Source organism: Sebastes umbrosus, chromosome 3 (assembly GCF_015220745.1).
Source record: "Sebastes umbrosus isolate fSebUmb1 chromosome 3, fSebUmb1.pri, whole genome shotgun sequence".
In the NCBI taxonomy this organism is placed as follows: Eukaryota; Metazoa; Chordata; class Actinopteri; order Perciformes; family Sebastidae; genus Sebastes; species Sebastes umbrosus.
Window position 1 is genome coordinate 7,425,593 of NC_051271.1, and position 13,001 is coordinate 7,438,593.

A 13,001-nucleotide genomic window follows, 5' to 3' on the forward strand; every position below is an offset into this window, starting at 1 on the left:
AGCGGGGAAGTGAGATCACAAGCGGTCACTAATATAAGCAGTGTTTGCTATTCTCTACAAACATGCATAGAATTTATTTCAGTGGTTCCAACCTCTAAACAGTTTTTCAAACATCAAAGTTACCTCCTACAATATAATGTGTTTTATTAGGATGACCGCAACAATAAATCCTGCATGTTAAGATGTGTTTTGTATCTGAGAAGGCGTCCTCTCCTCTTAACCCTCTCTCTTGTGTCTGAACTGCAGGTCCAAGCGAGAGCAAGAGGTGGCAGAGCTGAAGAAGGCCATAGACGAGGAGACCAAAAACCACGAGGCCCAGATCCAGGAAGTGAGACAGAGGCACGCCACTTCGCTGGAAGAACTGTCCGAACAGCTGGAACAGGCCAAGAGGGTGAGTCGGTCGTACCTGGTTACACTCGCAGGGCTTGTACACATCAACCTACATCAGATGTATGATATGAAGACAGACAGTGTAATTAAACTGTCAATTAACAGAGAGGATCCCAGCAACAATTCAGATACTATGGCTATGAACATAAAACCATAAAAACATTTTTTTTATTTTTTTGTTTGCTCTGCGCAGTTCAAGGCCAACCTGGAGAAGAACAAGCAGAGTCTGGAGAGTGACAACAAAGAGTTGGCCTGTGATGTAAAGAGTCTGCAGCAGACCAAGACAGAGTCCGAATATAAGAGGAAGAAACTGGAGGCCCAGCTGCAGGAGTTTATGTCCAGGGCCACCGAGGTAGAGAAGGCCAAAGGAGAGCTGGCCGAACGCTCACACAAACTCCAGGTAAATACACCCACAGACAGTTCTAGACGTAAGAGAAGCAACGATTTGGAGCAGCTTTGCTATGAAATGAAGGGACATAGCCCCAGATTACTCAACACATTTTTTAGAGGGAATATTCATGGCACACATTGGACTCATTTATTGTGCTTTCCTCATAAACCCCACGTGTCTTTTGTTAGACGGAGCTGGACAATGCGTCCGCTTTGCTGGAGGAGGCCGAGAAGAAGGGACTCAAACTGGCCAAGGAAGTCGACAAACTCAACAGCAAACTGCAAGACTCAGAGGTACGAAAGACAGCATCAACATCAGCCAAGTTTAAAGCGACAGGAAACTTGATCTGGAATCACTTTAAAAGTTACAAAGGTGTCAAATATTTGTCACCATAATTTAGTCTGAAGTCCAAATAGTAGGATGTTAGGGTTGTTTCTGATGTACACAATGAAATCAAGAAGGCTGTTAGAATAACGTCAACAGTGTCATACAAAGCAAATCGACACAGTCTAAAGGTTTTTTATGGTGATATTTCAACAACAGCATACAGCGTGTGTGAAAATGCACCTTACCTGAATCTTTATGTATTTAAAAATGTGTTTACTAATTAGTACATAACGGGTACCTCTTATACTAATCATACCAGGATTAACAGATACGTCTCCCTGCTTGTCTTTTCCTGTCTTGGCGTGTAGGAGTTGCGGCAGGAGGAGACGCGTCAGAAGCTGAACCTGAGCGGCCAAATCCGCCAGCTGGAGGTGGATAAGAACACCTTGCTGGAGCAGCAGGAGGAGGATGAGGAGGCACGACGCAACATGGAGAAACAGCTGCAGACGGTGCACTCTCAGGTACATTCGTTCATAAACATGTACAGCACATATACGTAGATATTCGTACACATACTGTACACATCTGAAGGTCTGACACACACAAGCATATGAGGCAGGCACACCTTTCAGGTACCACTGATACGCCACTGAGTGCCAAGAGAAGGGCCAGGCCAAAGTTTACAGCTGTTTACAGCTGTCCGCATGCTGCTCTGCACATCAACGGCAGGTGTTCACAGCTGGCAAAACAGTGAGAGCTTGCAACAAATTAAAGACCACATGAAGTGTGGAGGCGGATGGATCTCAGTAGGGAACTGCAAATTTTACAGATAAACTTCTGCTGGTAGAAGGACAAATCACACAACTCATTATATTCTAATTCACCTCATCTTTTCAGTTGTCTTACTGCCGACTTTGCACATAGCGCCACTGCTCATTTCGCCACTGTGACACTAAAGGCCACAATGACGACAAGAAAGCAACCTGTTCAAATGTTGTATTACCTTTATGTATTCACTGATTTAAAAACTGGCCTCCCTGTAGCTGTTTGAGACAAAGAAGAAGCTGGAGGAGGACGTGGGGTCGATGGAGGGCCTGGAGGAGGTGAAGAGGAAGCTCCAGAAGGACGTGGAGCTGACCAATCAGCGTCTGGAGGAGAAGACCATGGCCATGGACAAGATGGAGAAGACCAAGAACCGACTGCAGCAGGAGCTGGACGACCTGATGGTGGACCTGGACCACCAGAGACAGATCGTCTCAAACCTTGAAAAAAAACAAAAGAAGTTTGACCAGGTACACTGGACCGCCAAAATGCCTCCGAAATGATGGATTGAGGTCAGATGTATGTCAGTGTATTGAAGGCCAGTTGTTTGTTTGTCTACACTAGCTGCTCGCCGAAGAGAAAACCATCTCAGCTCGTTACGCTGAGGAGCGTGACCGCGCGGAGGCCGAGGCCAGAGAGAAGGACACCAAGGCTCTGTCTATGGCCAGAGCTCTGGAGGAGGCCTTGGAGGCCAAGGAGGAACTGGAGCGGTTTAACAAGCAGCTCCGCGCTGAAATGGAGGACCTGATGAGCTCCAAGGATGACGTGGGGAAGAATGTGAGTGACCTTTGACCTCTTAAATGACACTGTTGAATGCAAATGAAATCTTTGAGTGAAGAAATGATGATGCTGATTTTTAGTATTCGAGTACAGTCTGATCAGCCAGGATAGTTTTAATGTTAAGTACAAATAACTAAAATCTCAAAAAGTATTCTTCTTTCTGGAAATCCACAAAGGGTTTTCTGAGGGTGTTTGATCTGGCTTCGTCCAGCCTGTTTCGCTGACGTTATTGTTTCTCCCGATGCTGCGTACAGGTCCACGAACTGGAGAAGTCCAAGCGAACGCTGGAGCAACAGGTGGAGGAGATGAGAACTCAGCTGGAGGAGCTGGAGGACGAGCTTCAGGCCACAGAGGACGCCAAACTGCGTCTGGAGGTCAACATGCAGGCCATGAAGGCCCAGTTTGACCGAGACCTGCAGGCCCGAGATGAGCAGGGAGAGGAGAAGAAGAGGTCGCTTGTCAAACAGGTACACAGGGAAACACAGATGATCATGAATTTGCTCCACACGTCTTATATTTTTCTTGAAATACGAAACTTTGATCTGAAAAATTCTGCTCATACATTATACACATTTTCTTTAACATTTTGTGCTGAAACATTTGTTTAGTCTGACATGTCGTGTTGTTTTTATCCTCCAGGTGCGTGAGATGGAGGCAGAGTTGGAGGACGAGAGGAAACAGAGAACTCTGGCTGTCGCCTCCAAGAAGAAGCTGGAGATGGACCTGAACGAGCTGGAGGGACAGATCGAAGCTGCTAACAAAGGCAGGGAGGAGGCTGTTAAACAACTCAAAAAACTACAGGTATACACACACACACACACACACACACACACACACACACACACACACACACACACACACGAGAAGCATTTGAAACTGCTTTTCAAAGGTTTACAGGTTTTCAACACATGGCAGATTTCTGTTTGTGAATGGAATCTGAGAACCACACTGATGGGACACTGTGAGCCTCTGTTAACTGTACTGTTGACAAAATATTGATGGTGCAGCATGAAAAAAGTAACTATTAATGGATTTTTATTCTTTGCCTTTCTTTCAATTGGGGGGATAATCATGCTCAAAGTTTTGGAACTACAGCTCGCATGATGCTTCGGGGGATGGAAACACTAAGTTTATTGTTGCCAGGGAGTCCGGTGTGTCAGCTGCTGTGTTGATAAACCGGCAAATCAATGGACCAAACTAACTAACTTAACTTCCTGTTATTTTTGCGCTGCACCTGCACAGTGCACACCTCTCAGTTTGAAAACCCCTGGCATGACTGGCCACTTTTCTGCTGTGTCAGCCTTTGACTCGGTCCACCTTGTCTCCGTTCTGTAGGCTCAGATGAAGGACTATCAGAGGGAGCTGGAGGAAGCCAGAGCCTCCAGGGACGAGATCTTCACCCAGTCCAAGGAGAACGAGAAGAAACTCAAGGGCCTAGAAGCTGAAATCCTACAGCTACAGGAGGTCAAATTCCACATTTTGTTTTAAATTTAAAAATTGTTTTGAATTAGAGTCAGCTAATATGAGCTGTTAATGTCTTTTTTTTATTTATGACAAGCAAAGTGACTTATGGAAAGAATGAATATCAAACTTTTTATCAAACTTCATTCCCTTATTTGATGAACAAGAATGGGATTGAAGCTCATACAAGATCTTCTCTATACTAACACTAACGTGTTGTCTGTGTTGTTTGTGTAGGACCACGCAGCGTCAGAGAGGGCCCGCCGACATGCTGAACAGGAGAGGGATGAGCTGGCTGATGAGATCGCCAACAGTGCTTCTGGAAAGTAAGAGTCACCTTGTTTAGACTGATATTTTAAAAAATATTATCCCACAGTAATATTTGACCAAATTAGGATGAACTAATGGTCAAAGGTCAAGGTCACTGTGACCTCACATCTGTTCCATTCTCATGTACGCGATATCTCAGGAACGCCTTAAGGGAATTTTGTTAAAATTTCACACAAACGTCCACTTGGACTCTAGGATGAGATTAGATTTTGGTGGTTAAAGGTCACTGTGACCTCACAAAACATGTTTTGGGCCGTAAATCAAGATATATGTTAATATGACGCACAAAATGTTTGAGGCCTGCAAGCCTCACATTAGGAACTATGCCGTAAGCCACCATTCCGGTGATATCGCATTCATTAAACGTCAGGAAGATTATTAATTAATTTATAGCGCTCATATTGAAACTCTAAAATAGCTTCACAATTCAGGATAAAATCGAAAGATCAGAAAATAATTGCTCAAATGTCAATAAAAATGATAAAATTCATCACTCATAGATAAGTTAAAATAAGTTTATAAATGCGACTCTGATCACAGAAAGCTTTGTAGGCTGCAAAAACAACATTGTGTTTCTCGCTTGTGTATTACCGATATTACTCTCTTATAAATGAAAATGGAAAGTGTCTTAAAAAAGGTCTTGAAAGGTTTTAAATTTAACTTCAGGATTCCTGCAAATACCCTGAATAAAAATGTGTGTGTGTGTCAGGTCGTCGCTGCTGGAAGAGAAGAGGAGGCTGGAGGCTCGTATCGCCCAGCTGGAGGAGGAGCTGGAGGAAGAGCAGGGCAACACGGAGTTGCTCAACGACCGTTTCAGAAAGACCAACCTCCAGGTAAACTGACTGCACGTGAGATAATGGTCCTAAGCATCGTCATAAACCTGGTTCCAAAATTGGCACTATACACACATCCTCATTCACAGACAGTTCGTCAGTAAACTGTTGAAATACTCAAAACATGGAGTCCATAAAGTAGTATCAGTTTACACTGAGCATCAACCTGTCCCTCACCTTCATCTCTCTTCTTCCTCAGGTGGACAACCTGAACACGGAGCTGGCCGGAGAACGCAGCACTGCACAGAAGAGCGAGAACGCTCGGCAACAGATGGAGCGGCAGAACAAGGTCTTGTATGAATTGTTAAATACATTATCATATATGATGTATGTGCTCATATACATACAGTACAGGGGTTGGATAAAACAAGAGAGGAGGTGGTTACCTGGTGGCTTTGTATCCATGTTGAATGTGAGCCATTAAAAACACCTCAACTATGTGAAAGTGATCAAATCCAGAAGCTTTTAATTCCCCTCACATTAGGGAACGTTAATGTTTCACCTCTACTCTTGATGGCTAGTAAGTATGTTTATATCTTATCATATTTAACGCTCATGATCCTAACCGTTGCATATTATAAACGCAGGATTTGAAATCCAAGCTGGCAGAGCTGGAGGGGACCGTCAAGTCAAAGTTTAAGGCGTCCATCACTGCCCTGGAGGCCAAGATCCTGCAGCTGGAGGAGCAGCTGGAGCAGGAAGCAAAGTAAGTGACCAAACTCACCTGTTTTCACAAGATGTACACACAGAGGACATGTTGTATCCGTTTGAGGAGATATTGTCAAGTGATGTAACAGGTAACAGGGTACACGTTAAGGTTCATTGTCTGTCATTTTAACATCAATAAATGATCATGGCGTTGATTTTAAGACATGAATGGTGGTAGACGTTGCTAGTGAGAGTCCTGTGTGAAAGATTTAGCTGCTTTTGTTTCATAAAGTTGGACTAAACAGTAAATACAGATGGTGATGAGCTCTCGTCTTACATGTTTCCAATTTTAATTTGCAGGGAGAGAGCAGCAGCCAACAAGATCGTCCGTCGTACGGAGAAGAAGCTGAAGGAGGTGATGATGCAGGTGGAGGATGAGCGCCGTCACGCTGACCAGTACAAGGAGCAGGTATTGACTCACAAGAAGCAAAGTGTCGTGTCACGCGTGGAAAGATTCACTTTTACTCAGGATGGTTGTCCAGCCAACCCGCCCACGACCTCTCACTGTGTCCTCCTGTTTCCCCATGTGTCCGTCCTCCCGTCAGATGGAGAAAGCCACCTCTCGCATGAAGCAGCTGAAGCGTCAGCTGGAGGAGGCGGAGGAGGAGGCCACCAGGGCCAACGCCACCCGCAGGAAGCTGCAGAGGGAGCTGGACGACGCCACCGAGGCCAGCGAGGGTCTCACCCGGGAGGTCAACTCCCTCAAGAACCGTCTCAGGTAAGAGGAGGACTCTGCTGTCCCCGTGTTAGACATTTAAAGAGAAATACAAATAAATAGACTGAAGCAAGAACAACCGTAAAGGGCAACATAAAAACACTGAATATGTGATCTCTTAATGACACGATCATACAGTAGTGCATATTTGCTGTAAGGTGTCAAGCTATTTTAGTGGTAATAGAATTCTGATATATTTATTTGTAGAATTTAAAAGTTATAAGTATTAATATATCTGTTGTTAGCTTGTGTGCATATTGGAAAGGCTCATCTTATTTGTGCTATGTTGCCTGGTTAAAGGATTAGTTTGACATATTGGGAAACACTTATTTTCTTTCTTACCGAGAGTTAGATGAGAAGATCAAAGACAAATTATTCACAAAATTGAAATTTTTGAGAAGTTTGCAGGAAGTAGTTGTTTTTAATTATCATGCACTCTATGTATTTAATATTTATTTATTTATTTTTGACTGACTTATTGTATGAATGTGAAATTGCATCTCATTCACCGGGAGATCACTTTTATTTTGAAGTCAGCTCTTACACATTTTTACCGTAATAGCTAGTATAAACACGCACCGCAAAACAACGTGGGGGCTAGTTTGAGGCTGTCATCTTCCATCACACGTATAAATTGACTTTGGCGCTTCACTTCTTTTGCTCTCTTTAGGCTCTTTCCTTTTTCACTGCTTCCCTTCGAATACAAAAAGACGCACCCCATACACACATCCATGCTCATACGCCTCACACACTCACCCAGGAGAGTGTCTGTGGGAGGGAGAGAGCCGCTGAAGCAAAACGCCAAAGCGAGTCTCATGCCGGCGGCTTAAAAAATTACGTGACAATCAATATTTGTACATAAAAAATGCGATCAAAATCAAGGAGGATAAAAAAATCCTAGCATGTAATCGGCTCACATTCGTTTCGGCACGGAGCGTTTGGAGTATACAGATTCAGTTCAGTAATATACACAAGGACAGAGTTAACACACAGCTGGGGGTTGGAACCGATCACTTTTCTCTCCCCGTGGTTCTAGATACAGGTACCAATCACAAGCTTATAGTTAAATCTGATCCAAACCACATTACAGACAATGTTGAGCTCCACAAAACACTGTTTCTGACCATCATTGGTTTCACTATTAAGACCCTACACTAGATGGCAATAAGGGGACACTTGAATAAACCTCATTCAGTTTTATTCATAGGCTGGTCTACGGATGGTCTTGTATTATCAAGTGATCACATAGGTAGTCCGTAGGTTTCAAAAGACTACAAACAGTCCTAACCTAAAAAGCATTTTAAGCTGAAGTCCATTTGGTGTCATAATGTTGAGTGTATATCCAAAACATTTGGCCAGTTTCTCTAAAACATCACTTCCTCATTAATTTCTCAGTCCCACATAATTTGAATGAAGAGGGTGAACCGTAGTTTGCTTCAGCATAATGTTTTCAAATTGCATAATCCATATTGCCTGTTCGGATTCGTTGTTTAAGGGGTTGTTTGGTTTATCCGACATATCTAGCATATGAGGAGGTGATGCTGATCCAACTCCCGGCTGTGTGTTAAAGCTAGGGTTGCCAATGTTCCTCAAAAACATGTTTTGTTATATAAGTTGAAATTCTCTGACTACAATTAATAAATCAAATGCTCTGACAAAAAAAAGAAAAATCTGGCATCTCTGACTGTCGTAGGACTGTAATCCATTTGGGCCGAATGTAATGATTGGACGGGCTACCTGCCTGTCTAGCTGCCTGTCTCCCTGCCTGCGCTCACTCTGCACTCATTGTGCGTCACCGGCTTCTTCCACAAGCTGCTAGCTTGACAGCTGTGACTACTAGTCCTAATAATAGTCATGTTCTTTGTTTACGTTATGATATGTTTACGTTCGTAATGATAATTTTGGAGGAGTGGCTTTGGAAGGAGGCCTGAAGGAACGGGCTATCAGTGTTGCCGACTTGGCAACTTTCGCCCTAGATTTAGGGACTTTACCAGCTAGTGCTGCTACAGTACTTTTAGTGGAGAAGATTTGGCATCTCTGGGCTCCGTTTTTCATTTGGATCATTTTTAAAAATCTAGCATACTCTTGCTGATTTCTCTAGATTACCAACCCGAGCTTTAACTCTGCCCTTGTGTACATTACTGAACTGAATCTTCTAACGCTCTGAAGAAGGCTCCGTGCCAAAACGAGTAACGAGTCTATCGTGATGTGAGCCAATTAAACAAGTGAAATGTTAGTATTTTGTCCTCCTTGAATCTATCACATTTTTTATGCTCATTGGATTTTGGGTCTAGCACTGCACCGTGAATTTTGAAGCGCAGCCTCCTTTACCAAAATAGAATTCATATTTTTCCTCAATGTTCGCGATATAGTCGTTTACTACATCCCACGTAGAACAAGCCGCCATATATCAAGTAATTAAGAGGCATCTAGTTTGTTTAATCTGTACATTAACAGAAATGTAAAAAGTTATGTTTTCACAGGGAGTTACGTGCTGCAAATATTTCACTGCATCCTGCCGCTGATCGCCAAGTCATTGTTCCAGCATATAACTCTGCGTTTTTACATTTCTAACTGTTTACAGATTAAACGAGCAAGATCCAACACAATCCAGTTCTCGAGGTGCTGCTAGGCATATTTTTGAACTTTGAGTCCAGCTAGCTGTTTCCCCCTGCTTCCAGTCTTTATGCTAAGCTAAGCTAATTGCCTCCCTTACACACGGACATTAGAGCGGTATTAGAGTATTGATCTTCTCATCTCACGCTTGACAAGAAAGCAAATCAGTGAATTCCTCTAAATGTTGAACTGCTCTTTAAAGCAGCAGAGGTTTAAGTTGTTCTGTTGATCTGTTCTGACCAGGCGTGGCGGTCCGGTCAGCACCTTCTCCTCCGGCCGTTCGGGCCGCCGCAACCTCAACCTGGACGGCGCCTCCGTTGACATGTCAGACGACGACGCCGACAGCCGTGCTGGCGATTTCAACGAGACGCAAACCACCAACGCCGAGTAAACGTGGCGACCCTCTCTTTCCTCACTTTTCCCCTTCCCCTCATCACTACCCACCTCACCTCCACCTCACCCACCTGCGCCCAGTTCCCCCCCCCCAAAAAACAGCCTCGGCGTCACCATCGTCTTTATTCATTTCAAACCACTGACTGGACAGGAGATTGGAGCGATGTTTTTGGTAACGCCGGGCGGAGTGCGCCTGGCAGCCCTTTTTGTATCAGTTAGCACTGCAGGGAAAATCCACCGCCCTCCCCTGACGTCAAGCCTCCAGTCCTGGAGACTCACAGGGGCAAACAGACAATTCTGCCTTACTCTGTTCTCCGGCAAGCTGCTAGTCCTGGCTCGTCTCTCGGCCATGTATCATCTCAGCGTCATGACGTAACACTCTCCCCTCCCATCAGGCGTGAAGTTATCTGCTCAGCTTATTGAGAAAGTATGCATAGGTGCAAAGTGCTTTTTATACATATGAAACTGTAGGTGGAGGCTGTGAAGTGTACACACACACCAAGTATGTAACTTATGTGAACGCACCCCCCATACTGGAAATGCAGGACTACAAGGAAACACGTTTCACTCTGGTGTTGTCATACGTGTTCTGCTCACTAGTTGTGTAAAAGCCATCTCGTACCCGACACACTCCCTCCTTTCAAAAACCGAGGTCACCGTGGCCTTCGGACCGCCACGCCGGCTACTTTTGTTGCACGAGTCTCCGTCTGACGTACAGACCGTCAGCTTCTACACTACAGGAACGACTAACATCTCGGGACATGCAATAGAAGAACGCGGACTCTGAATTGAAAGTGTTATTACTGTGAAAAAAGAAAGGTATTTTATTTTCTGTGTTGCTTCATCTCAACATTTAATGAAGGAATGTCTCGCTGGGTTTTAACTAGAAATCTAATAGCTCACAAGGTCAACGTGTTTTGTATTGTTGACCATTTGTCCTCTACTGTGGGTTGGCGTGAGCTGCGAATGATGCACAGAACTGCACAGGAAGATTTTAGAATTTTTAACTGGAAACCAACATGAGATAAAAAAAAAGCTCTTAATGGAAGCACTAAAGACGCGCTCAGTCCACGTTTTAAATGTGACACTAAATGGTTAAACTTGTAGTTTGATTAGAAAATGATGAAAATAGTCGGCTTCTCACTACATTTCAGTGTTTGTGCATTGCCTCAGTTCGTATTGTCACTACATTCGAGTCACAGAGCTGAAGCATCAGTTTTTCTGCCAATCTTTGGAAACACAAAAGCTTACCTCTGTTCTGAAGGCAGTTTCAACATCCTCAAAGACTCTCCTAACCACCTGGAGGAAAAAAAATAATATTCAGTTTGTTACACAATAAAAAAATATTTTTAACTTTAAAGTTTTTAGCCAGCATGGAACAGAAGTCCTTAAAATGCTCAGAAAAAATTTAATTTTAACATCTACAATTCTATGACAACTGTTTTTTAACGTGTTTCCCAAATTACAACCTTACAACAAAATAAAAATGTTTGTTATATTTGTTCATATTCAAGTCACATTTCATTGTTTTTTATTTTCATACAAATCAAAACCATGTTAATATAAGTACAATTTACAACACAAGCATGGAGATTTATTCATTTCCAGCTGCCTGAGGCCTGTACTACGAAACGAGTTCAACATACCCGGAGTATCTTCTCGTTATCTGGCTTCACTAACCCTAAAAAACGCAGTTTATGACCAATCACAGACATGGACAAGTCTGCTGTCAGCAGAGCGGCACATTTTACAAACTATAATATTAGACAAATACAAAGAAGTTAAACACACAATCCAGGCCAAATGTAGGAAGGACAGGTGGCAAAAGGAAAAATTGTTGATGTGTGACTGCGTAAATTAACAGACTTATTCATTTAAAGTCAGATATAGTCAGCTAGACTTAAAACTTTCAGAAGACAATGAATGAATAGATTACACCTTATTATGCCCTTTAGTAATGATATGGTATGTATGACTATTTCAGCTGCGTCTCCGGCGGTTTGAAACGGACTTTAGAGCAAGTAAAAAAATAAATATAAAAACATTATTCAATGTTATTGAATAATGTTTTTATTATTCGATTTGGCTCCCGTCCATCGTGAGTCCGACGATGTTACAGGAGCACTCCACCGGTTTAGCGTTTCTTTTAAGGACTTCTCACCCAAGCTGGCTAAAAATTAAAAGAAAGCAAAGAGTTGTGCGGTTAGAAGTGTCGATTTAATTTTAGAAATACCTTCAGAACAGCGGTAAGTGTTAAACCGCTCTGTATTAATTTTTCTGCTCTGTGACTCCAATATAACGTGATAGTGAACAAACTGAGGCTGGTTTGTGCCATGGTTTTTTGTAAGTTGAAACCGAACTCTTCAGACTACCGACAGACCTGATTAAGCACTTAGTATTCACCGGTGACGGGTTGTCTGAAAACAAGGTTTTGTTCTTTCCTTGCAATTTTAGCCCAAGTTCCTTTAACAGCGTTTTTAGCAAAGTGAAGTAAAGCTTCTGCTTGAAATACAGCAGCCACCTCAACAGTTAAACCACTACAGTGTGAAAAAACTACATGCCATGGTGCCCATAACCATCCATCAACTGTTATTAAGTCTTTTCCTTTATCATGGATCTACAAATTAGGATCTACGGCGGATTTCTTTGCCCTTCTCATAAATGTTAACAGTATGTTTCTTTAAAAGTGCCTTAGACACTAAATAAGAACATAAGCAGGCAATGATTTCATTACAGATGTGGAAAAGAGATGAAACAGGTACACCAAGGAGATACTCAACACTTAATCTTTCTTTTGTATTTTTGCTGTGCTTCATATCATATCCGCTGTGTACCTCAATGTTCATAATAACCTCCTAGCTAGAGCGTTTGGGTCAAAATCAGTATTACAGTATCATTAACTACACGAGAAGCGAAGCCCTCAGCAGCTGAATTTCCCCTAAATTATTTTTGTACTAAGATTTTCCTGTGTAACCACTCACAGGTGAAGGCTTAGTACTGAAGTTATTTTGGGAAACGATGCTCTGCACAGGATTTCATTTGGTTGGAAGCTTTAACATCCACAAGTAGTTAACTCATTTTAATTTTATTATTATTATCCAACTGGCTGTTGACAACCAGGCATTCAACTGCAAATACTCCCATCATATTATTTCTTGTATACCTGTATTTCTAGACGGTAATTGTTTTTGTTTTATTTGTTTTTGTAAAAGGAAAATAAAGCATATTCATTGTA

At 42.7% G+C, this 13,001-nt stretch overlaps 1 protein-coding gene and 1 long non-coding RNA gene across 3 annotated transcripts in view; one reads left to right on the forward strand and one right to left on the reverse strand.

Moving 5' to 3' along the window:
• Nucleotides 1–13,001, forward strand: part of LOC119484859 (myosin-10-like) — a 73,709-nt gene extending 60,708 nt beyond the window's left edge. For both annotated transcript variants that reach the window (XM_037764008.1, XM_037764007.1), the window contains 16 exons: nt 247–391; nt 584–790; nt 970–1,074; nt 1,477–1,629; nt 2,152–2,400; nt 2,495–2,707; nt 2,965–3,177; nt 3,350–3,511; nt 4,046–4,174; nt 4,409–4,497; nt 5,211–5,334; nt 5,534–5,623; nt 5,922–6,040; nt 6,343–6,451; nt 6,588–6,760; nt 9,617–13,001. In XM_037764008.1, coding sequence (XP_037619936.1) covers nt 247–391; nt 584–790; nt 970–1,074; nt 1,477–1,629; nt 2,152–2,400; nt 2,495–2,707; nt 2,965–3,177; nt 3,350–3,511; nt 4,046–4,174; nt 4,409–4,497; nt 5,211–5,334; nt 5,534–5,623; nt 5,922–6,040; nt 6,343–6,451; nt 6,588–6,760; nt 9,617–9,764 — 2,428 coding nt within the window. In that variant the 3' untranslated portion in view covers nt 9,765–13,001. The remainder of the gene's footprint in view (nt 1–246; nt 392–583; nt 791–969; nt 1,075–1,476; nt 1,630–2,151; nt 2,401–2,494; nt 2,708–2,964; nt 3,178–3,349; nt 3,512–4,045; nt 4,175–4,408; nt 4,498–5,210; nt 5,335–5,533; nt 5,624–5,921; nt 6,041–6,342; nt 6,452–6,587; nt 6,761–9,616) is intronic.
• Nucleotides 4,236–6,568, reverse strand: LOC119484860. The gene is made up of 2 exons (XR_005206136.1): nt 6,320–6,568; nt 4,236–4,490 (listed from the first exon to the last, which is right to left on the reverse strand). It is a non-coding gene; the product is annotated as an uncharacterized LOC119484860 (long non-coding RNA).